Source organism: Acanthopagrus latus, chromosome 23, assembly GCF_904848185.1.
Source record: "Acanthopagrus latus isolate v.2019 chromosome 23, fAcaLat1.1, whole genome shotgun sequence".
Classification (NCBI taxonomy): domain Eukaryota; kingdom Metazoa; phylum Chordata; class Actinopteri; order Spariformes; family Sparidae; genus Acanthopagrus; species Acanthopagrus latus.
Window position 1 is genome coordinate 9,492,532 of NC_051061.1, and position 25,362 is coordinate 9,517,893.

The 25,362-nt window shown below is 43.5% G+C and overlaps 1 protein-coding gene and 1 long non-coding RNA gene across 4 annotated transcripts; one reads left to right on the forward strand and one right to left on the reverse strand.

Moving 5' to 3' along the window:
* Positions 1 to 248: 248 nt before the first annotated feature.
* Positions 249 to 1,706, reverse strand: LOC119014421. The gene is made up of 4 exons (XR_005072969.1): positions 1,463 to 1,706; positions 1,258 to 1,323; positions 1,123 to 1,172; positions 249 to 500 (listed from the first exon to the last, which is right to left on the reverse strand). It is a non-coding gene; the product is annotated as an uncharacterized LOC119014421 (long non-coding RNA).
* Positions 1,707 to 14,915: 13,209 nt separating this feature from the next.
* On the forward strand, positions 14,916 to 25,176 carry pecam1 (platelet/endothelial cell adhesion molecule 1). Of its 3 annotated transcripts, XM_037090120.1 has the most exons (16): positions 14,919 to 15,157; positions 15,273 to 15,296; positions 16,880 to 17,173; positions 18,493 to 18,789; positions 18,876 to 19,136; positions 19,262 to 19,543; positions 20,042 to 20,338; positions 20,418 to 20,705; positions 20,850 to 20,979; positions 21,119 to 21,186; positions 21,343 to 21,396; positions 22,707 to 22,796; positions 22,888 to 22,944; positions 23,552 to 23,574; positions 23,664 to 23,737; positions 24,795 to 24,931. In XM_037090120.1, the coding sequence occupies exons 1-15, from the start codon at positions 15,094 to 15,096 to the stop codon at positions 23,694 to 23,696; spliced, it is 2,262 nt and encodes a 753-aa protein (XP_036946015.1). In that variant the 5' UTR covers positions 14,919 to 15,093; the 3' UTR covers positions 23,697 to 23,737; positions 24,795 to 24,931. The 3 variants fall into 3 exon arrangements, 2 of the variants coding, with proteins under 2 accessions (XP_036946015.1, XP_036946014.1); XM_037090119.1 differs by lacking the exon at positions 23,664 to 23,737 and having other exon boundaries at positions 14,925 to 15,157; positions 24,795 to 25,176; XR_005073055.1 differs by lacking the exons at positions 22,888 to 22,944; positions 23,552 to 23,574; positions 23,664 to 23,737; positions 24,795 to 24,931 and having other exon boundaries at positions 14,916 to 15,157; positions 21,123 to 21,186; positions 22,707 to 22,794.
* Positions 25,177 to 25,362: the final 186 nt, after the last annotated feature.

Below are 25,362 nucleotides of genomic sequence, written 5' to 3' on the forward strand. Positions count from 1 at the left end.
CCCAATCCACCACATTTCTATGTGTGCATATTTGTTGAGTTTGCAATGTGGCGCCTCAATAAATTACTGTACACATACGTGCAGAACCTGAAGATGTTTGTGCACCTTTGAACTGATTTACAGAGGCACCAAAAGAACATTGAGCTTCAAACTGTAGACATTTCAAAAAAGTTTTGAATTGAATCCACCTCTCTGTGTTTCTCCCTCAAGAAACGAGCTACTACAACATAAATGTCACCAAACACAAGTTGATTAAAGAGTTGAATTACAACTCTCTCTGTTTACTGTATTCTCATTTTCAAAACTAGTTATCTCAGAGTCAAACAGATGGTAGGCAATTTACTCGGTGGGAGAAAAAAAACAATCTTACTTTAAGAAGGTGAACAGTTACAACAAAACAAGAATACTTAGACTGAGAACTGTTTCTTTTAGTCGACGCTCAACGTGAAACGGTAAAGTTGGTCCTCGGCACATTCAGCGCTGCCACTGGTGATCTGGAGCTATGTATAGAAGCAGAGGTGGAGGAAGTGTTAAGACCATTTAATTAAAGGTCACATTGATAACAATTTTATGGAGAAAAATCATCTTCTAAATCCACATTTTCACATCTGCGGAGCTTGGAGAAGTTTCACTGGCGAAGCAAACTGGTCCCTCTGTGTTTAAAAGGTGGTGCAGGGAATAGAACCCACAGCCACTCACTGATTCTATCAAAATAATAGACAAACAAAAAACCAATGGACCCCAAAAATCAAAGGTGAAGTGGGAGTCACTGATCAGAGGGGAAACAAAGTGCATAGAAACTGGCCAAAAGAAAGAAATCTCAAACACACTCAACGCAGATTTTCACCCAAACAGAAAATGCAGTGAGCGAACTGATGGTGTTGTTCCTTGTGCAACAATATAAAAGTACTTCAACAAAACTCCTGCGTTCAAAGTCCTGCTTAAGTCAACATACATGTACTTGTCAAGAGAGGTACTTATGATACTGAAAAATGGCCCCTGTGATTTATTTATTATGCATTTTAACATTAGATAGTTAATTCTAACGCATCACTGTTCCTCTAAACTTCTCTGTCCAACTCCTTCTCACGTTCCCACCGTGTTCTCCCAGCAGCAACTCACCTCTTGCATGATTTCATACGGCGAGATTTTCATTGCAAGAGAGAGACTTTCTGTTTACAGAAAAAAAAAAATCTTAATATTAGAGACTACTCCCTCAGAATTGTTTCTGTAATGTTTTCAGGTAGTGGACATAACCTTGACGGTCGCAGTTGCCTCAGAGTGTTACACTGCAGCAGCGTTGAGGCTGCTCGCTGAGGCGGTCTGCTGGATCAGTCGTAAAACTTTTGTTAAGTATGAATCATTTACACACCAAAACATGTAAATACAGAGATCAACTTTGAAAAGAAAGGAACGGTCATAAAACTACACTAACTGACTGGCAGCAAACTTTCCTTCTCACATCGCTGTGACTGGACACAAACGCCCTGAGGACAGATCCAACAGAGCTGAGTCGCCGCCCCTCGTGAACGTGTTCCCCAGCCTCCCCTCGTCAGCTTTTCCTTTTGACTCCGTGGAACACAACACAGGTCCATCCCTTTTCTCGCGGTCGGTCCTATTGAGCCGGCGAAAATCAAAGGAGCTCACTCCCATCTTTTCATCCTGCTGTCGTTCACGGACAAAAGTTGAAGGGCCCTGTGACAGCTTCCTCATTATTGGCAGAGCTGTTGCTATGGTTACAGTTTCATTCAGGTCTGAAGTTGTTTTTCTCTGATCATTCCTAAACAAAAATCCCCGTCATTCACGGAATAGTTTCAATGCTTTGACACATAAAGCAGCTCCAAGGTCACGTTGTTGTCTGGGTGTTAATGTTCGAGGCAGACGGAGAGGGGGAGTGAATAGGCAGAATGCCGCATTGAGGGCATATTTGAATGGCTGGAAAAAAAGTTTCAAAGCCAGCGGATGACAAAACATGTTTTATATCTGGATACCAACACCACTGAGACGAGGCCGGGAGGATCCCCATTGTGTGGGTGTTGGTTATGGACCAGTTTATTTTCTCAGGTGAGAAAGGTCAAGGTTAGGAAAAGAGAATGCCAGTGTTATGCTTCTTTTTTTTTTTTCTCTTCACCTGCTCTTCATCTTCTTCCCTGTACTCCGATCCGTCTGTTGGGTCTCATTTCCATGTTTGGGCTGAGATATTTTCACCTTCGCTTAGCACCGTAATCAGTCTCCTCGCGCTGAACAGACAGTCGAGTGCTGCAGTTCATGTGTTCTCCACCTCTCACACATCCTTTTCTTTTCTTTTCTTTTCTCCCCTTTCCTCCCACTGGGTCCGTCCAGTATTGATACCGGCCTTAGGCCCCGCAGACGCATCGATTGGACTTTAAAATACAGCTTTTTTTTTTTTTTTTTTTTTTTTGTTCCGGCATGCCCATCGAACTGATGTGCGTGCGTGTGATGAGGCATTCTGACGAGCCTCTAGTAACTTATCTCAAATTTTTTTGGGCAGAGCACATCCCACTCTGCGCTTTCATACGCGGATGACGAAATGAAAAGTAAAAATGATGAAATGGAACTAATATTCTCAACATAGGTATCCAGAGAAATAGATGGCTGCTGAATCCAATCAAATTTTATTCATGCGGAGTCTCTCCTGCAAGACTGTGCCGCAGAAGGAATGAAAAAGAAATCAACACGCGCGAGAGAGAGAGAGAGAGAGAGAGAGAGAGAGAGAGAGAGATCAGGAGTGGAAGCAGCAATAAGTGCTGTGTCAGGGCTTAATCTTCAGCTAACCTAATGCTAAACAAAACAGAGCCGGGCCGAGCAGAAGTTTGATACAGGTTTACCATCGATTGATTTTTGGGGTTCCTTGAAGCTTGTGTGTCTGTGCAATGGAAGTCTGTTCGCCTTTTTTTTTTTTTAAACTTGAGCAAGAAATTCATCCTTAAAGAAAGAAGAGAAGCAAGAGGAAAGATAACAGAAAGAACTGGAGTTTCAGGTGGGTGGTGATAGCAGTCAGAGGCCGAGCTGATCACAAACACCCCGACACATAACTATTTACAACTAGTACATATAAGATTTTTTCCTTTTTTGCTGATACTGAGATGAAAAGAGCTCAACGTAACTGACTCTAACCAGAGACGCTATTAGAACAGACAAATCCCTTTAGGCGTTTTGAAAAGTCCAGCATCTCAGAAAATCGTGATCTTGCATTGACGCAAACACACATTTAAGATTCGCAGCAGCTTCAACTGATTTGGAGTTACACACAGACTTCTGGATGGGGAGGGTGTAACACTAAAGGTGGGATGGGCTGACAGCATCAGTTATAGCAGTTATAACCTCTGGAGAATAAAGCATCTCAAACCCGTTTCTACCAAACTTTATTTTTATCAGATGGCATGCAGGTTTCACGCCCAGGTGACCATTAAAAGTGAGGTTACGGCTCTCTCCCCAGTCATTCAGACAGGGGTCCGGTCTGGTTGGCCCAAAAGAACTGCCCAGGGGCATTTCCAAAAAGGCCGGCGAGGGCAAGACTTGCCTCAATGGACCCTGTTTGAACCGGCTCCATCATTAGCTCTTATTATTTTCAGAGGCACTGTCAGCTCATCAATATGCACCTAAAGCTATAGCTCTAATTTCCAAAAAGCTGTTTATGAAGGGTCTTCTGCACAGACTGGGGACTGAAGTGTCCTGAATGAATAGGATCCAGATGCTGGAATTTTTAAAAAAGTACTTTTGTAAATTGTATTTGGAGAGGAAGTAAAACTACGGTAAGCAAAGCAGACGCACAGCGGGGATCAGTGAGCGGTGGTAAGACACATTGGCATCACACCTTCCTGTCTGGCTGCTTAATGTCGCCCGAACATGCCGCTGCTTCTCCTCCATTCAGTGACTGCAGAACAGACAGTGAGAGCACATTCACAGAGACATGTTGTGCACTCTTTAACTGCAAGGAGTTAAGGACTGATCGACTAGTCAATAGAGTTTTTCCTTGAAGCTTTACATAAAGGCACTAAAGGTCTTATAAGTTAACACGTTCCCTGAGAGGGTTGGCAGCAATCTCGCCAACAAGTGAGCGACAGAGCTGTTCAGCAACATATGGCTGAAAAGTCATCATCAGAAACCTGTGAAGTCTAAGGATGGACACTGAGAGGCACTGATGCTTTTATATATTTATGTACATGTGAAAGAAAATAAAAAGAAAAATTAGATTTTGATTTCTTCCTGTCGACGATCCCTTTCCTCCACTTTCAAGGACGGTATGATTGACTTGTTTTCTGGTGAGATATTCGGCAGGACTCGGTCTTCCCCTGCTTTACGCTCCGCTGGAATAAATACAGACACTTAGAAAGCGGGGATGTGATTTTTCAGCATTTAGTTTGCCGAAAGGTGGCAGAGGGCGACTCCGCGCCTCCAACATCCATTTTAACTTAATTTTGTCCCGCATTTTTTCCAGCTAATTAGCGTTCCCCCCAAATGAAACACATTGTTCTGCTATAAAGGCCAATCCCAGCAAAAGGCTCTGAGTTATGTAATGCTGCATGCTAACTCGCTATAATAAATGACTCTCTCCCTGCTTCCCTGATACTTTTTAAGACACTTCGCTCTGCGACCGCTTCTCTCTTGTGTGCTGATATTTTCCCTCTTTTTTTCCAAACTGGCTGTCATTGACATTTACCGAGAAAATAAGCAAAAATGTCGAGCCTTGTACCGCCAACTGCATCTGCAGGATATCGTCATGTTCAACAGTGAAAGGAAGCTTAAAAGTTTTAGATTTTAAAAAAAACTATGGTGTCAGTAGCAGTAGAGAGGCTGCTTCCTCTCTTCCCCTCACACAAACACATTCACACTTTCTATAAATCAGCCTTGTGATTGCACAGAGGAGCGGCTCTTTTGTCTTTATCTCGTAAATTAACATAATGCTCGCATTGATTTCCAGCAGATTCTCCCAGATGCCCCTGCACTGTGAGGGTTTCATCGGAGGTTAAATGCAGCTTTAATCAGAGCTATCATGATTAACCGAGGGTGGAACGGCTCTCCCGGGGACTGATGCCTTCACCGGCTCGCACCGCAGTGACTGATGGGAGTATCACGCGACGTCGGGTCGACCCCTCCGTGCGCATCCCCCTTTTAAACAAACGCAAACACAGAGTGCTGTTGACTCCAACCAGTAAAAACAGAATTTTAAAACACTGGATGCAGACACATTTTCTCGTGTCGCCCTCTGAGGTTGGCGTGCTGACAGAAGGCCTTGCACGGCGGATCGTGAGCGTCCTCCTCCCCCCCGCCTCCCCTCGTCACCGCGCAGAATCTTCCTCGACTCGAGTTTGTCAGCACTTTGCTTTTGAAGAGGAACCGGCATCCATCTCATGATGTATGAGAACCCAAAGAAAGCTTCTCGTCTCTGTTGCGAGGAGGCTATTTCGAGCTCTGCTCCGCCAACGCTCACACCGCCGTCTCCTTGAGGCTCCGCTCCTGCACCTTCACCATCTGATCTGGGTCCAATATGACTATCGAAGTTTTGCTTCTGATTGTGTGCTTCTAGGTACAGCAAGGCCAGTGATCATGAACTGTTGGTGCTGTCTTGTTGGTGTGGAAACCTCCATCAGACATCCTACGTTATATTCAGAGTGGAGCAGATATGGGCTGAAACGTGGCCTCACTGATTAAAATATTCTTAGATCTAGCTGAACTTAGTTTTGAGATCATTTCCGATGCTGTACTGTGATTTGTATTTTGCGCATCTGTTATCTAATCAGCTCAAATTGATGGCACCTGCCCCATGATTTCCCCTTCGTATAAACCGCCAGCACATTTGAGGGTTTAGTCAGGCGTAACCACAGAGCACAAGGAAAAATGTTTTGGAGGATGAGATCACGGCCGATGGTAGAGGAGGCTGAAACACTTCGGGGTCCACGAACAAAGCCAAACACGCGGCTTTGGAGTGTGTCGCCCCTTAACATTGTTCGTAAAGCTCATGCCAAGTTCATCATCGGCTGGGAGACACATTCCAGCCTGCAATAACCAGGAGGAAAATCGCTTACCTTGAGTCAAGACTTTGCTCAGCGAGGAGATCATTTGCACCTCAAAGCAAGGTCTTATGTGCTTTTCTGTTTAAGTTACACTTAAAGGGACAGTTGGAGCCTTTTGATGTGGGCTTGCATGCATCTACATGAGATCCGTTGGCTCTCCCCCTGTGTGGAGAAGCAGCTTGCAGCACAGACAGGAAGGCAGAGCATCGTACTGCCCAACGAGACCGTCAGCAAGATGTATTTTAGCCACCTAAAAGAAGGCCCACCCCTTTGGTGCTGCGCATTGCCGGCAGAATGCATTTTTCCTTTGGCACTATGTTCCCTCAACCGTTCACCATCCTTATCGCTTTGCATAAGCACAGCTGCATCTGCCCCCCACTGTATTACGCAGCTTTCTGACAGCAATGTAAAGCACCAAAAACCTCCAAAATATAGGGTTCAAAAATAGATGTGATTTTTTTCTGATGATGTATCGAAATACCATTCACATGTTGAAGCCAAACTTCAACAAAAAGGTTTACTATTCCGAAAAAATAGAGCAAAACACTAACCAGGGTGGAACACACGCGTGAACCCTGTGATTTAAACGTCTTAACGGGTCACAGGAAATAAATACATATGTCACATTTTCCATCACGCTTTCTCAATCTATCCTCAAACATAGACAACGCAGATCGCCCACAACGGCATGACCCCTGCAGCCCGACCACCGCTTTGTTTTCACACTGGGCATGATCAGCCGTCTCCTGGGTGAGCATCTCGCCCTCGTCGCTTTGCTTCACAGCAACTCTGCCTGAATTCCTCCTCTGCTGCTCCTCTGCAGTCGTCGTCTGCCTTTTCATCTGGTGAAGACACCCGGCATTTGACTGTCTCACTTTTGTCATCTCATGTCATATGTCATTGTGCCCTCTCCTGCTGGAAAGCTTTGATGGCACCCGGCTGAAGAATTAGCACCACCTCTCTGCTTGTGTTTCTGCGCTCAGCTCCTAATGTTTGTATAGCAGCAGTGGGAATTATTTTGGATCATGCTTTACCAGATTTTCTTGAAATCTGTAACAAGCATTTATAATTTCCATCACATTTGGATGGAAACCAACCCGTAGTTTTTAAAGACCACAGCCTTGAGACCCTCTCTTCATTCCCTTCTAATGAGAGAAAACAAGCTGTTCCGGAGGACCTGATTGTGTTACGGGGCAATTAATCTTTATGTTCTTTGATGCCTGCATAATAGATATTGAGACTCACGCAGATGTGATCCTCTCTCTGCCTCCCTGTAGCTCACCAGGATTTGCGAAGGGACAGCACTCCTGGAGTGCGTTGCTCAAGGACCCTTCAGCAGGGCGTATCTAACATGGGACTAACAACAAAAAAAACAGAGGGTGGAGAAAGAATTAGATTCATGTTCAAACCAGCATGTGAACATCAGGGGGTCTTGGATCCGGGTCTTTGCAGGGAGTGAGCACACAGCAGGCGCCTCAGAGCAGTGGCCCCCCCCCGCGGTATTTCAGATGAAGCTGTTCACGCACCGCACGCCTTGATACATGCGCTGCATTGAGGGGGCGACAAGAGGAGGTTTGAAGGCCGGCTGTGCCGTGATGCACACATCCGTTAATGTTCCGCGGTACGGAACAATGAGCATGACTTTTCCTTCATGGCACCTCAGTGTCCGCGTCTTACTGTAAACCCGGGGCTGTACGAGGACCTGGAGCACTGTCACATTCTAACCCAGAGAGAGTCGATGCAGAGAGCTTGTCACAGCCAAGCCTCTCGGATCATTTATTATTGATACGTTAGACTAGAGGTGGGTGGAGTGAGGACAACAGAAAGAGGAAGAGAGAGAGAGAAAGTCAGAAGACATATTTTGAAAAAAAAATTGTTAGGATAGCAGAGCGAAAAGGGATGAACTGGGGATGAAAATTGGAAATAAAAAGTGAAACAGAACAGCTGTGACCCAGCTGGACAGACTGACAGGGGGAGTCGAGGTTGGGCGTGAGGTTGTGTGGGACAGGTAGCCTCAAAGTGTTGCTACAAGGCAACACTCCCCGTCTCCCGCAGGCTGTGGCGCCACAGGCAGAAACGTCTTGATGTGGTCCCTCATCAACGGTGTTCCCAGAACCAGCCTCGGTTCATCCGGACCGGTACGAGGTGCAGAGGCTCTCTGGGGAGGAAACTGGCTGGGTTCTGTCAAAACACAGGGAGGAGGGAGGAGGAGATGGAGCGAGGCTCTGTAGAGTAAACACTCGGCTGTAGCTGGATGAGTCAACAGAGATGATGGTGTGTTTCAATGCACCTGTTTTTGTTCACTTTTTTTTTTTTTTGTATGGACAGAAATTTGCAAAAATGTCTAAATATCACCCGAGGGTGTTCATGACTGTCCTCCAAAGAAGAATGGCAGCATGAGTGATTTCAGCCAGTGCCTGAAAACATCTTTTTGCATCCACGTAACAAATCTCTTTCTAGGTCCACATGGGAACGAGGGCCGCAGTGGGCGCATCTGTCAACATAGTATAGTAAATAGATGTTATCGAGCAACAGTTAAGCACCGCCATGATCATGCCCTAACCTTAACGATGTCTTCATTATTGTCCCCGTGATGACGCAGCGCTTCCCTGACCTAACATGTGAAACTCCTTGACAGCTCATTTGAGCAAATATGAGCTTCTATGCCCGTCCTAGATCCTACATCAGCCAATGAGTAGACATGTGACCCCCTCTCTCTTCTTGCTCCTCCCTCCTGTGCCACTTACATGCCAGCTGCTGGATGATTGATGCATCATGTAACCGATGAGACTTCTTGCAAACTTGGAAATAATGCAACTACATTATGCATAATGTCAGTGTAGGAAATAGAGAACTATAATGCATTTTAGCCCCTGTTGCTCTCAGGCAGGGGTATTTCGAGGTCATAAAATGGCAGTGCTTAGCCAGGTGATTGGATTTTTTCTGAGAAAAACAAGTATCAAATGTTCATTTTCAGTGATGTTGTTACGGTGAGGTTATAATTAAGGACCCAACTGCAGGATGGGGGGGAACAAAAGGCGAGCTTTATTTAACAAAGCTGAATACAAAAACCAGCAGAACCAGAAACCAAAAAGGAGTCACCAGGAACAAAATCAAAGTAGCAACTGACGGCTAATGCAAAGTACAAACAAAAGCAAAGTTCAAATCAACAAACAACACACCACATGTGAGACATGAGGAGAAGCTGGGGGGAACCTAGAGCAGAACATCACAAGATGAACTGACAAAGACAAGAGGGAGGACTAAGACCATATGCAGACACACTAATGACAAGATGAGGTAATTAAGGGAAACACAGAGGGGAAAGCACAGAAGTGAGACGCTCGATGTGTCTCAATTCAGGGTCTGCATCCTTCGGAGGCCGCATTTGAATGCCAATTACGTCACAATGCCGGGCGAAGTTTGACCCAATTTGAAGGCTCCTCCAAATGCAGCCCACAAATGCAGCCTTCTTTTCCTTCTCTCTGGAGGATGCATCGCTAATATCCTTTGTGGCCTCACATATCCCAACATTCTTTGGGCACCCTAAAAAGAAGAGAGAAAGAGAGAAAATGGCGACATCACGTGGCGTAGATCGTCACTTTCGCAGGCCTGCGCGGCAGAAATCGTGTCGTAAGGGTAAAACATCTGGTGACACAACCAGGAAATGCTCCAAAGGCCAGACCATCCCATTTAACAACAGTTGACGCAGTTAACAAGGTCTCTCAAGGTCAAAATAAAACAGGAGATATTTATTCTGTCATGTAATTGGCACAACTTGTCGGTTTCTATGCTTGGTTGAGGTGGGAAAGCTGGTGCAATGACAATAAAAGCTGCAGAAAGTCGTTTGAATTTGAGCTATATTTGAATAGAGACTTGGCTACTGTCCCACTTTTGGTTTGTTGTATCGAAGCATTTGTTCCAGTGCAGTTTGTTTCCCCTTAAATCATGACTGTGTGACTGTACAGGCTAAATTGTTATACAACACCTGGGCTAATTGCTTGTAATTAGACCCCGAAGACATTTGCGTCAGGGCAGAAACACGTTTCGCATCTCAAGTCTTTCAATGAAGTGTTCTATTATCCGGAATCATTTCCCATAGGCCTGAATAAAATAGGGGACAACAGAGTTTTCTACTCATCTCATAATTTCCCTGTCCTCTTCAGACGTGTGTTGTGGTAGATTGTCCTTGTGTGATTCAGAGGAACAGCGGCACAGTTCACAATGTTCAATTTGAGCAAAAACACATTCCTGAGTTCTTGTGCTGTTTCTAATCTCTGGCAGCGAAATGTTGTTTGCATTTGCATTTGACCGCAGACATCGATTTCATGATTTGACGTGTACCACCACACACTGTGACTTGTGACTCTTTCAGGCAAGGACCCTAAAAATGAGGGGTTGTTTGCATAATGCGTCCAGTCATAAAGAACAAAGGGGAACTTGGCATGTGTTCTTCACCCTGTCACCCTGGATACAGCACACAAGTGGTGAGTGAGCATTTCCATTAGTTCACTACCTATTTTATGTTTTTTTTACATTTTTACATACACTATTTGTAATCCTGCAACAGGATTTCCACTCACATCATACACACAGGCAGCGTAGAGAAGATGAGTGAAGGGGCTGCCACACATGCTACAGCGCCCAACAAGCACTGTTAGGGGCCAGTGTCTTGCTCAACAATGCCCATATCATACTTTCATACTGTCCAAGTGGGACTTGAACTAGCGACCTTCAAGTCCTCAGACTGAGCTACTCAGGAGCTACTGCCGCCCCCGAGATGGATGCAAAGATAGAGTGCCTAAAATTATTTTTATTTGAGTGTGTGTATGTGTCTGAGTGTGTATCCTGATGATGTGACTCCATGTACAATTAAACCCCGACCCTCTCTGCGAATATTTCACCAGAGCTAATTCAGCGGAAATGAGGAGGTGAGGAGATTATGGCTAAGTAGAGCCGAGCACAGCGGTGAGCTCGGCTGTTAGGGGGCTGCGCAGGTCAGGCCATTTCTTTAAATTTGTTGAATCCCTTCTAAAAAAAAACTATTGCAGCCGTATCTGACACTGTTGGAAGACCGCCAATACACAAATGGAGGTTAAAGTCCCATTGGTGCCTATGGTCAGTATCCCAATAAACTACTTCCAGTTGTATTATGGTATTTATTTCTAAATGATATGAAGAGAAAAACTGTTCCTGCAGCAGAGATTCAGCAGAGTAATGTTATGTATACTAATGCAGAGAGTGCTCTGATGAACTGCTCTCAGTGGACTCAAGAACACCAAATAAATGTGTGTGTGGAAAATAACTTTGGCTTGTTTGATGTGGATGGGAGGCTGGCATGTTAGCTCACAGAGCGGATCTGTTCCGCAACCTCATCGGACACAAAATCTAGCGAGCACTTAACATTCAGCTTGTCAAAAACATGGTTGTAGTTTGATAATAAAGAGGCAATCATTTAGTAATGCCATGCAATATCTTGGTCCTGCCAACTGGTATATCTGGTTAAAAATATGCTTAAATTTAACAACAGGGTAATAACTGGGAAAACTTTTGGAAATAGGCAGAACTCTTTAGTGTGGATATATTTGGCAATGCGGTAACATACCAAGGTTAAAGGGGTTGTATCAGTGTAATCACAAATGGTAAAATAGTGACATTGATGTGGTGACAAATTGATAATAATGAGTCAGTATACATGTAGGCTGATGTTTTCACAATGTCATAGGCTGCTCTCAGCTTATTACCTTCCAAATCACGTGGATATTCATGAAGATTTGTCCTCCCTTATCTTCCTATTTCATTCCCTTTCGTTTCGAGGTGATACCGAACATATGGCTCAATTTGGTCTTAAAGGTGTAATATGTAAGAATTTTGGTCGAAAATGCTCAAAACTAAAATTAGGCACTCGAGAACTTGTAGTCACTTCCTTTGGACTGTTGTGAAAAAAACCTGACCTGTGTCCTGCTGCAGTAAACGGCTAAAACAAACTGTCGACAGGCTTCTGCAGGCAACTGAGAGAGATGGGGAAGTCTAATTTTTCTCGTCACGTTACGATCCACTCACAAACGACCAATAATAATAAGTGATAAACACATAACATATATACATATACATAACATATGGAAACACTTGTGGTATAGTTTCTAGGCAATAATGCTGAATCATGGCTGCAAAATGCTAAAGAACCTAAGTACTTCATGCACCGAGGCTTCAAATTTCAGAACAAAAACCATGCTGTATTTGCTGATAGTTTTTAAATGCCCTTTAGAAAGCGTGAACTGATTGACCTATTTCCTGAATAAATGTCACTTACCACAATTATCTTCTTTCTTTCACCAGCGGCAGGAATAACACATCTGTGAAGCTTCTCATTTGCTGCTAACCAACACAAGCATTAGGAAACGGCTTCATCAGACTCCGTTGACACTGTCAAGTACGATTCGTGCTCGGTCAGGACAGTTTGTATTGAAATAACATGGTGGCCCTTCAGTGTCACCTCTGCATCAGCTCTGGAGAAGATAGAATGAGCCTTTGTGCAGCCTGAAAACATTTGTTGTCTGTAAGATGTGGCACAAATGAAAGAGACTGCAGATAAAGCTGCAGAGCCGACCATGTGGGGTTTTCAGGCACCTTCCTTCTGTTAGTCTTCAGCAGCTCTTAGTGGTCACAGTTAAGGACTGCAAGGTGCTGCACGGCATTGCATACTTGCTCACATCTGGAATTTGAACCCAATTGAAACCGCCCTCTCAGGTTTAAAATGTTTGCACAGCTGTGCATGTGTGACATCAAAAGCTGTCAGTGGTACTGACAGTAGACATGTTCCCTGAGCTAATGTGGGAAATATACTGCGCTGAGTGGAGCGACGACTGTTCCCAGAGGACTCCCACAGCACAGGGCTTTTATTTGATGGGGTAAACAAAGCCATGACAGTTACAGTATTTGTTATGAGATTATCCACACCTGTCCAACAATAATACCTGCCCACTCAAGTCTGTTTTTCTCTTCTGCAGGAGAGGTAAAGGATTGATAATGCAAAATTATGATGGTTTAATCAGACATTTCCTCATCCCAGATTGCCCAGATACTGGATCATATATAAATCATTGCCACACACATCACTGCAGTTACAGCTTGGCAGTTTCTAAGATCTTAGTTTGTATCTTATAAATGATTCAGCGGCTCCATCATAGTCTCATCCAGTGGCTTTTACCGAGCGTGGGTCTGTGAGGTAAAAGGCGATGTTGTCAGTTTCTCGTGTTCTGATTATGGTTGCGCAAAATATGCGTAACGTTTTGAGCTCAGCGGGAATTCCCCTGCAGATCTCTGAAGAGCCAGCGGATGACATGAAGAATTTGGGAAGTGAGATTTGTGAAGTCAGGCCTGTTGCGAGGGTTATCCAGGTTGTCTCCAACATAATAAAGTCAAATCAAAGTGGTTGCCATTATGTGATATGTGACGCTGGCATTAGATCTTATTAGAGCACCGGCATCTCAGACCAAAACAGATATGTGCGTCCTTTCTTTGATAAAGTTGGGGGTTGTTTGTTTGCATTATGCTAAAATGTTATCTAAAATGCATGTTTGATGCTTTCATATCTCATTTGTAACAACACTATCACTACCGTAGTACCTACCAGTTGGGCCACAGAAAATGACAGATTGAGTTTAACGCTAGCAGTTACGATAGGTTCAGCAGTGGTGGTTGGATTTGAAAGTATACAGTGCACAAAATAAGCCCAGCAGAAACGTCAGACCACCGTGTTTTAACAATAAGTCTTCAAACCTTGAGGTTACAGCTGAAAATGTCTCATTTCACACATCTCTCCAGTGGAAATCAACCACCAGTTGTCTGTTAAGTCTCACAAAAAGATCAGGACCCAGGTGGAGACGCAGCGACAGGCAGGTGAAGAAAAAAAAAAGCGAGCTTTAATATCGAGAGCCGTCATCCAAAAAGTCAAGATCCAGGCAACGAAAAGGGCAGGCAGCCCAACTAACATAACAAGCGGGGCAAAAAAAAAAATCCAAAAGACTAAAGAGAAACACAAAAACTGAACACAGAACAAACCAGGATGAGCCTCAGAGAACTCAGGGAGGCCAAACAGAAGACACAGAACTGGCATAAGGAAAGTAGTGAGGGCAGACCACAGGCTTGAATACACAGGAATGACTAACAAATGAAACACAGGTATACACAGAAAATAGGTGGGAAAGAGACAAAGACAGGAAGTGGAAAGTAAAAATGACACACATGCGGACGTAACTACAAACTGGAACAGGAAACAACCAACCAAAGAGCCAAACCATGGCACTGTCCGTCATATGCGAAGGTTTCTCACCAGGCAGCCATGTGCAAAATGGAGAGAGGCTCAAATTACAAAACACACTAGAGGAAGTGCGATGTCATTACCAGAGTCCAGGGCTTCTTAAACTGTATGTCAATGCAGCTACTAAATACCTGTTGAAATAATGCAGTCACCTAACCCAAGTATCACAATAGTAATGTAACTAGATTACTTTCTGTTAGACAGTATCGTTCTTCATTTAAAAATGCTCAACCTGTTTGTAATCCCCACTTTTTTTGACTAAATGTATCTGTAATCCAATTACAATGTCCCTTCTGTAACTTTACTGGTATACAGTTACCTTTTTCTGTCCTAAATAGTTGTTCTCTGCTGTATTATTGATCTCAGCCTCATATATTTAACCTTTAAGCTGCTGAACTAAGTAAGAAACAGCCTCCATGCTGAGAAGAAGGGTTGTTCAGGTCTCTCTCACATTAGTGTCGAAATGCCCCTTCTCTCTCTCGCTCAATATTAAAAACGTAGTCGCTGGTTGATTCCAGAGGAAGTAACAGACATTTCCTGTCGGGCGAGCAGCACAAGGAGCTGGTTTGATAAGACAACAACACCCCCCCTTCACCAACAACACCAAGAGTTTCTCCTCTGTACACTCCACCTCTCGCTTCCTGCGTCCCTCCCACGTCCGTCTGACTGCTCCTCCGGCCTCCTCATCCCCTTGTATTTCAACCTTACGGCAGTGAAGCACCATCACTCAGCATGGACTCCAGACCCCCCAACCTGCCGCTGCTGCTGCTGCTCCTCAGCAGCCTCCTCCAACTCTGTAAGGGCCCGCCGTTGTGCCGCTTCAAAGATAAAGGATGTTCCTTCAGTTCGACCTAATTTCCCCCTAATTCTCACTTCTGGTTTTTTTTTTGTTTTTTTTTCTTCCAACACAGGGCAAAGTGCCAGCGGACAGTCGTGTAAGTATAACTGCATCACACTTGAAGTTTGAGTCTTGTTTAATAATTGCTCTGGGTGGCTGTGGTTCCTCCAGCGATGAGACAGTTTCAGGTTATGCGGTCCTCGTTGGATTAGAATAAGGCTATTTTTACCTCACAGTTATTTTCTGCATGGAATGGGCATCGTATCATGCTCTCCTGGCCTCCTTGATATTTTCAAGTCTTTATAGTAAGATTCACTGAAGCTATTTTTGGCTGACACAGGTGAGGCTGGGTAATCTTTCAAATCAGCGCGAGTCTGAATGAACCTCCCGAATTTGAAGCTGCTTTCATGAATTTGAATAAAATGCTAATTTCTTCCTGTTTCTCCTCTTGTGTCAGGGTTTATCTGGAGCTCCTGGCTAGGTAGAGCCATGCAGTGTCTAAAAAAGAATAATTCAACACTCACCTGCTCAGAGTTAAATAAAGCCGATACTGATGTCACTGGCATGTCTGTCCAGTTAGCTGACATTCATTGTAAGCTATTTTTGACTTGGTTTGAGTAAGTGGTTGACTCAAGATGTTTGATGGGGCAGGGATGAGAAAAATAAAAAAAGGGCGCCAGGTGTGCATGTTGGGGCACCGGTGTGCAGAAAATGGTGATATATTTATAGTTAAGAGAGGGCACTTCATCTGAGATTGTACATGGCTCCCTTGTGTCCTCCTCTTTGATGGTAAAGTAAATGTATGTGGGTTCTGGACAAAGAAATTTGCAGACTTCATTGTGGGCTTTTGGAATCATGGATCGCCGTCTTTCACCATTGTCTCCTTTGTCAAATAATCACGCGGCTGATAAAATAAAAGTCAAGTTAATCAACAATTAAAATAATCATTTGCTGCAGCCCTATTTAAGAGAACCAGGCTAGCTGTTTCCCCATTTTCTGTCAGTGTGCTAAGCTAAGCTACGTACCTGCTGTCTGTAACTTCATTTGTAGCGCACAGACATGAGAGTCGTGTCAATCTTCTCATCTACCTCTCTGCTAGAACAAGCAAATACGCATATTTCCAAAAATCAGAACTCTCTATGAACTGTTCCATTAAAATTGTATTACTTGCATGTGTTCTTTGACAGTTTGAACTCAAGTCAACCATTTTTTTCCCCGCCAGAAAAACCTAGTAGGTGGATCTTGAGTTTTGCCAAACCTCTATTTTTCAAACTGAACTGAACTTTCTCACTCTGCAGTGGCAGAATTAACACAGTCATTCACTGCCTCAGTGAGTCCAAACTAACAGCAGTACTTGCGGCAGGTTACACTGTGCTGTTGTTGCTGAAGGAGAGCAGAAGCTGGGATAAATCAACACAGCTTTCCCAGCAGGGGCAGAGAGGGTCAGACACTGCTTATTGAGGCTTTTTCCTTTCCTTCAGCTGCCCCTGCTTACACTGCAGTCAACTGATGGCCTGGGAGTGCCTTCCTTCAGACTTATTATAGAAAGAATAACCCACCCTGACTCCTGTGTTGTATCCCAGGCTCAGTCCCTCATGTTGGTTTTACATAAACAAGACATGCATCCCTAGTGACATAACGTCGCCCTAATTCATTTGCATGTGTCATTTGGATCTACAGCATACATTATAGATACCGTTGGGCTCAAAATCCTACCCAGCAGCACAGTTCAGAGCGGTACGCCGGTGACAATACACTGCCAGGTCAGAGTCATTCACGACAACATCCCCAACCTGACACACACCTTCCAGCTCAAACAGGACGACTACGTCATCCACTCCTCGACCACCACCGAAGACTCAGTTGTGTATGAGCTCAACCCCGCCAGGGCGGCAGATTCTGGGAACTATGACTGTCGAGTCACTGTCAAGGAAAGGAGCAAAGCCAGCTTTGGCCAAAAACTTGACGTCACAGGTAAAGCTGCAGATTTATTTGTTTCCAATAAATCCTGGTTCCCAGGGAAAGCACAATGTACATGAAATATGCAATAATATACCTGAATTCTTCCATTTATCACAGCTGAGGTTGGGGGAGGGGGAAGGGAGTCAACATAAAGTAGTTGGACAAAATCTGGGGTATTTCTTTCCACTTGATTAATAATTCACATTACTGCCGAACATTTTCCTCCACAAGAGAGAGGATTTTAGACTGATTTTCAGCCTTCTTCAATATAAAAAAAATTTTCTTATAAACCTAAAAGTTTCTTGAGTTAAATATAAATCAAAGACAACATTCTGTATGTGTTATTTTCAAAAAGTTATGCCATGAAAATGCCACAGTTTTTAACTTGTTCTCTTGGTGTTGTGTTCAAGGAATTAGACATGATAGAGAGCAAACGTGCTGCAGAAACAATACTGCTAGTCTTTTATTTCTTAAGAGATCACATAAGAAGAAGCAAAAAGATCTCTTGAATTAAAACTTTTTATCAGGAAATTTCAGGAAACCCATAAACAATAATCACACGGCAGCCATTGTCTTCTGACGTCACGCTTAGGGTGGGAAGCTCAAATGTCGTACTGCTGTGCTCTAGGGGGTCCATTTGGAAGGACTTTGGACCATCTCTCAGGGTACACAGCTAAAGTTAGCATCCAGTTCCATTCATTCTAGCTAATGTAACTGTTTGATACGACACTGTTTACTGTGATATGAATAGGAAAGGTGTAAATTGATTCAGAAATATTAATATACGTCTTGTAAACCTGGAAGTGCGCCAAGCGGAATGTAATCAAAAGGTTATTTTAGCTAAGAAGTAGTTGAATGCTAATAGCAGCTAATAGCTTATCAGATGTGTTGTTTAACCTTGAAATAGGCTGAAGGTGCCTCCTGATTTGTCATATCCATCCATCAATCGAAAAGCCATTAATACACCATTTTGTCAGACTACCTGAGTTCAAGTGATTTGCAGTCTGCAACAGAACCACATTACATGCAGCATTAAAGTTTCCCACCCTGAGCTTTCTGTTGGAGGAAAATGGCCACCGTGCCATTAAGGTTCCATGGGTATGGCACTTTAAATTGTGATTGTCTGTAGTGATTCAAGAATGTTCTGTGACCCATGCGTTTTGAAACTTGTAAACATTCAGCATCAGGCTATCGTTGTTCCTGGTTCAGTGACATTTTGGCAATGCAACCATAATCCATTCCAGATAGCTCACATCCTATTATACCATTTATTAAGGAAGAGAATCTGTATATTGACTGATGGCTGTCTTATTGGGTTTTCCTCTCCTCAGGCCTGCAGACCCCCATTCTCTATTTGAATAACACCTCACCGTATGAGAATGAGGAGTTCACAGCTATCTGTAGTGCTCCGGACGAGAAAGGACCCCTCACCTTCAGCTTTTACCAGAGATCCAGAAGCGGAGCGTCTCAGAAGATAAAGCAGCCGGCGTCCACTGGGAACTGGTCCGAGACCACACTGGTTTTGAGAGAGGTTAAGGACAGCTTCCTGTACTGCGACTATGAGATTAATCTGGTTTCTGGGGCCAGGCGCTCCAACCGCAGCAGTGAGATTCAAGTGATAGTCAAAGGTGATTAGATCTGTTGGGTCACCAAGAGCAGATCAGATTGATAAAGAAAGGATGTGTGACTGAGTTGTCCGAGTTGTGTCTTGCAGCACTCCACATTGCCCCGGTCATGAATGTGCTGCCCAACTCAACCGTCTATGAGGGTGAAATATTGGAGGTGGTCTGTAGAGTGATTAATCCACCAACGAACATTGAGGTATTCCTGACGAGAGACCGGAGGATCCTCAAGCAAGCCCAAGTCGCCCTTAATCATCGATTCACTGCACAGGAAGGCGACTCTGGGGAGCTTGTGTGCAAGGCAGTGTGGGGCAGTGTGCAAAAAGAAACCTATCAAACAATCACAGTCAAAGGCAAGAAGCGGATATTCTGTCTACCATGACATTTAGTACCCTATTATCAAAGTTCAAAGCTTTTTCTATTCTCAAACATACCACATATACATTATGTAATGTTTGATTTGTTCCCACTCCAACAGAGCTGTTTTCAAAGCCACGCCTGACTTTGAACCCCATTGACATATTTGAGGGGGACAAGTTGCATGTGGCCTGCTCTGTACCCAGTTACGCCCGTGACAAGATCGACATCAACAGCATGCACTTCTCCATCTACAGAGATAACGTCAAAGTCACCAGCCAAAACACATTCAGCACTAAGGCGCACCCTTCTGAAAACGGCAACTACACCTGTCAAGTGAATGTGGCTTCTTCAAAACAAAATTTTGTGAAAGAAAGCCAAAAGGTTGTTGTTAAAGCAAAAGGTGAGTCATAGAAATAAATGAATTGACCATTAATTTGTAATTCATTTTGTAATGGTATTCATGATTCCCAGAAGATTAATCCTAAAGAAGCAAAAGGTTAAACTCAAGCTTTAGCTTACGTAGCATGCAAAGGTTATCAATGCCACCTAGCTTATGTTACCTAGCCATTATGGCCACCTTAGCTACATTCTGTAATAACAGAATATAAGGCCAAATCTATCCAGTGCCCAGTTTGCTCTTTGCTAGCATAAATTTGGGGTAGCCCTGTTTTATGGAAATGCAAATTCCTGCTGTCATTGTTAGCATGTTAGCATACCGCTAAACTACTCTTGATAGCACAATCAACACTGAACATGTTGGACATTTTTCCTTCCTAGCTTGACACACCACTGTGCCAAGGTACAGCCACACAGGAATGCTAGCTTGGCTGCAGACAGTCTTGTTTAACTTTGTCTTGTTCTCTTGCACTGACTAACTGGTTAATTGGTCCATCCCCAGTTCCTGTTTCTAAACCCGTGTTGAGTGTGGTGGGGGGTACGCTGGTGTTGGGGAAGCCTTTCCAGCTGCTCTGTCACAGCGACAGTGGCACTCTACCCATCACATACACCCTATTCAGCCCAAACACGGCGGTTGAATCCATGGAGGTGAGCCACCCGGGGGAGCAGGCCATCTTTAACACCTCAGCAGTCAACAAGAGATCAGACGTGGACAAGTTCCTTTGCCATGCCAAAAACAGTCCACAGAGGACATCTGTGACAGAAACAGGGCAGCTGCTACGTTCAGCCACGATAATAGGTGTGTTGGATGCGGTAATGACGACAGCGCATTCAAGCAAATTGATGTTAACTTGGTCTAACATATATTTTCTACACAGAGCCTGTGTCAAAACCAGTGTTGAGCATACTGCCCAGCATGGGGGACGTGTCTGAGGGGCAGGACATGACTCTGGTTTGTTCTGTTCGGAGAGGCACTCTTCCCATCATCTTCACCTGGTACCACCACACTGAGAAGGAAGAAGCAATTCACACTTTCAAGACCTTCGAGAAAATGGAATCATCCTTCAAGATCAGCAATGTGAGAGGAAACCACCAAGGGAATTACTACTGTGTTTGCACCAATCCGGCAAATGAAACCGAAAAAAGCGCCACCGTCACAATCAGAGGTTTGTTTTCTTTAGACTAACAAGCATTTTTGGCATCCGGCCAGTGCTGACTTTAATTGAACTTTGGCAGGATTTTTACACAAAATTGCTGCCTATGTATACCCAGATGTTTATACCCAATATATATTTGAATCTGTTCTACAGTGATGCTGGCTGGCTGGAAGAAAGGTCTTATCGCAGTCTTCTGCATCCTGCTCATACTGGCATTCATCGTTGTTCTCGCCTTTACAAGACGTCTCCTCCGATTCAGGAGGAGAACTGGCGAGCTGTCAGTGTGAGCATCATTTCTCATGTTCTTATCATAAGCCAGTGTTTTGAAGTTAATGTGAGTTACAAGAGCAGGCAGCATGGAGACGCCTGTGCGGCTTCCTGTTTTAACAAGCTGATTGAGTTTTGTGTCCACCTTGTCTCAGGAAGTCAGTCAGCACCAAGGCGGAGAGACTGAGCCTCACCCACGCGGAGGTCAATAACGCTGCCAATGGTAACATTTGTAATACTGATACAGTACGAATACTGAGCTGCAACTCGTACTCTGAACAAAAAGTGCTTCATTTAACTTATTCAAAGCGTAAAAGCAGTTGCATGCAATAGATTGTATCAATCAAGCAACTGAGACTGATCTGTCCTCTCTGTGTAGTCACTCCAGGCATCATGGGAAAGAGTGTTTGGAGTGAACATGTATCAGGCTCTGGTGAGTAGAGTGTATGTACAGTTTTTGACTTTATTAAAATGTCTATCCAGCAATGGGGCTGGTGTTATTCTGCATTGTTCTTGTTGTCTGCAAATCCCATGAAAACAGCAGTGACTCCAGCACTGTTAGTCTCTCTCTCAACAGCCTACTTATTGACTTCCCTATCCTGTCTGTCAGCCTCAGCCCCGAGCCTATTGGTTAATACTGAAGACGTAAATCTTAAAGGAGTCAAGCTCATTGTTCTTTAAAGAAAAAAAAGAGAGAGAGAGAGAGAGAGAAAAGGCTCAGTCAATTCCCATACACAAATCCTGGGAAGTTACTGCAGAGGCAAAGTGAAGGATTTTCTACTTCTGCCTTTGCTTTGTGTCATGTCATGACAATATTCAACTTTAGAAACAACACAAACCTTTACTTCATGAGTGTCTGACTGAAACCATACTTATATGGATTCCTTGTCTGTGCAGAAGGTTGAGATTTTCACCACAAGAGGATCAGAAATATTCTAATTATCGTACATCTAATTTTGTATTAATTATTATCACAGTAATTTAAAGCTGTAAACATTTGTGACATTCAGCCACTTATTCTCCAGTTTGTGCACTAGCAGACGCTGCTAACATTAGCTGACGTTGGCTGGCAAACGGTAGTTGATAGAGCTAACGCTAGCAAGCAAACGTTAACATTGCGAATGCTAGCTAACTAACATTGGGGCAGCACTGTGTTGCTGGGTGCATACTATAGAACTCATCCATTCTTGCTTTTTTTTCCCCACAATCTGGCAACTACCAAGACTGTTGATAGCTAATGACACACGGATACCAAAGACGTTACACTGTCCACCTGGACATGCCGAAGAAGGAGGAGTGGAGACTAGTATGGCTCACGGCTTTGAGACAAAAATAAATATTTGGGTTTATGAATATCTTCCACAGAATATATACACGTCTGTGTATCTGCGACAGCTATGCTAGCGTAAAAACCCAGTTCAACCAGTTCAACCGGAAGAGCATAACCGACTACCGCTATGAACTATGGGTAAACTTGCAAAGTCAGGAGTAAGGTGGATTGGCTGACAAACCTTGTTAGAAGCTGGAACTGATCACCAGAGACATGTCACCCACTGCATGACAATGGAGCTCTGTGGCACCGCTGAATAAGATATATCAGACTTAGACAAGCAGCCGATGAATGTTTTTTAGTTTTATTAGAAAATAGCAGTTGTCCTTTGAATATCACTTAATATGACACTGTTTGATTCACAATAATTAGTGAGGTTAGACTTTAATGTTTGCTGCTGTGTTGTACTGCAGAGTCTGACGACCAGAACAGTGTGACCTCTCCGGACAAGGCGGAACCTCGATACACAGAAGTGCAGATCAGACAGGCAGACCCTAACAAAGGTAAGACTGCGACTGTTTTTTAAAATATTATACAATGTCAACATTTTGATCTTATAAACAGACAAGAATTATTACGTATTTGTTTTGACAGCTCCGTTGAAAAAGGGCACAGACACGGTGTACAGCGAAGTGCGGAACTCCAAGCAAGGTACGACAAACATCCTGCTCTTCACTCAAATCTCCCCTCACGTCAGTGTGGTGAGAGAAATTGGGCCACGGAAAAAAGAAAAGCGCCAGGAAATAGGACCCAACTGTAAACATCTGCATTGTTAGCGAAAGAATGTCCTATTAAAACAGAAGGCCCAGTCGCCAGGTGTCCACTTCCTGCTTTCGTCAAAGAGCACTTCCTGTTCTAACAATCAGAGCCAAACTATGTGTACATCCGTAAAGACTGAGTGAGCAGCGCGCTCCATTGTTTGGCGCTCATGAGGGAAACTCTCGTCCATTGTTCAGTCATTGGCTCCTAATAACTCCCAACAGCTTAAATGTCAGACGAATTTACACCAACAATGATGCAGCAGTAAAGGAAAGCACAAAATCAGGCATGTTTTCTTCTTCTTCTTAGATTTGTTTCCATATAAAGACTGTATTAGCACGTGCATATTGGTGCAAGTGTGTGCAACGTGATAAGCTCCCAGCTCCCTGGGATGCGGGAGCTTGTTCGTGGGAGTGCTGACGACTAAACAAGCCCTCCTTTAATCTTCCTACTCCCCTTTTGCGTTTCCTGAGCCTGTTGTCTCGCTTTGTCTTTGCAGGTGCTCCAGAGCCGGCTGATGGTGTAAGTAAAAATGCGCACGTCATCATACAGTGCATGCACAAACCACCAAGCGGCACACGCTCTCATGAATCTGTTGTGTCTTTGTTTAGAGAGGCCTGTCACGGGCACACACAGTGCAATAAACGGAAACCCTGTGGAGTCAGTTTTTATTGTTTGTAGACAGGTAACTCAAAGTATTAATACTCATAAGCAATTTATTGTGCTGTTTTGTAAATATGTGTTAATTTATTAAGAATTATGTGGGAAGTGTCCCTGAAAGACTGTCATTTGGCTCGACTTGTGTTCAATTGTTACTGTTACTCTGTTGCAATACAAAGCAGGTCAAGTGAACATACAGAAATGAGTCTACAGGCACGCTTAAACTCATAGAGTTGATTAAGGAAACTACTGTAGATACATAATAATATGTTTTTACTTTTAAGGAAGTGTTTTCCAAAAATCAACATTTACTCAACTTATTAAGCTAACAAAGGAACAGCCTTATAACTCTGCCAGTCAGTCAGTTATTTCAGCAACATTGAGAAACCTTCATGGTCCCCAGAGGATGAATCCTAATAATTTGGTGAACAGTAATCAGCTCATTTCATCATCAACACTTTGGCTTTTGACTAATAATACTAAATATTTCCATCAGCCTCAACTGTGCCAGAGAAGCCTACATCCTCACAGAGCTGCTAGCATGGCTGGAGGCTAAACGCTTGTTTCAGTACAATTTGTACCAGTTACAATGGTTTTTTTTTCTTGTGTTTTTTTTTTTTCACTTAACTTTAAGACATTGTTAAAAAAAAAAAGTGTCGCCCACATTTAAATTGTTTTTTTTTGTTTGGCTCTCACCATAAAATATCAGTGACAGATTGTTTTACACCTGTGAAACTGTAACGCTTCTTGTTTATCTGCATACTCACTCTACTTCGTTCATTTTTATTCAAGCATCATGGTTTAATCACAGACAGATGATTATAACACTGGACAAAATTCCTCTCAAAAAATCCTTGCTTGCAATAAGTCTAAAAATCAGCAAATGGAACAAAATTCCCATTCATCTCACTGAAATGCAACTTTTTACAGTAATCGTCTCTTGTATGTAGTGTATGAGATATATTTGTTCAACATTCTTTGTTAGATTTTTTTTTTTTTTAGTGAAGCTGTCTTTCTGTCATGCTGATCGATCTATTCCTTCACGCAGGCATCGCATTTATTTTCTTGTCCCTTCTCGGCAGGGGTCAGTGGAGTATGCACAGCTGAATCATGATGCGGATCACCACAGTGACCATGGTTACCATGGGGACCACAGCACCCAGGATGACCACATAGACGAGATTGACAGCAGTGTTGACAACAACACTGTGACTATGGGGGATGAAAACATGACCCAAAGCCAGACTGTTGACTGACCGACAAGAATATTTATTCCCTTTTATTCCCTATTTATCCGGCTCCTTAACGCAGCCGGAGTGTTTTGTGCTGAAAGACCTTAAACACCCCGAAGCAACTAGGTCACGTTTGTATTTTTATAACACTTTGCGATGAAAGGTCCCACACTGTTAATTCACTTGCTTTTGTCTTTGAAGGGCAAATAAAAATGTTTTCTGTTAAGAGTTATTCTCTTTCCTTCACTGGTTTGTTTTCACAGAGAGAGGATGTGTGTTGTGACCACAAAGGAAAAGACATTCAAGTCTATATCCTCCCACTGTGGCAGCGGTGACAGTGTGTGAATAGGAAGAGAGGTCTTTGAAGTGAGTGGAGCTGTGATGTTGCCTCTTTAGTGGCGAGGCTGAGAGAACATGC

Coding starts and splice junctions, on each gene's coding strand:
- pecam1 (XM_037090119.1), top strand. CDS start 15,094: ATGGACTCCAGACCCCCCAACCTGCCGCTGCTGCTGCTGCTCCTCAGC. Junction 15,158..15,272: donor CAGCAGCCTCCTCCAACTCT/GTAAGGGCCCGC, acceptor CTTCCAACACAG/GGCAAAGTGCCAGCGGACAG. Junction 19,544..20,041: donor GGTTGTTGTTAAAGCAAAAG/GTGAGTCATAGA, acceptor GTCCATCCCCAG/TTCCTGTTTCTAAACCCGTG.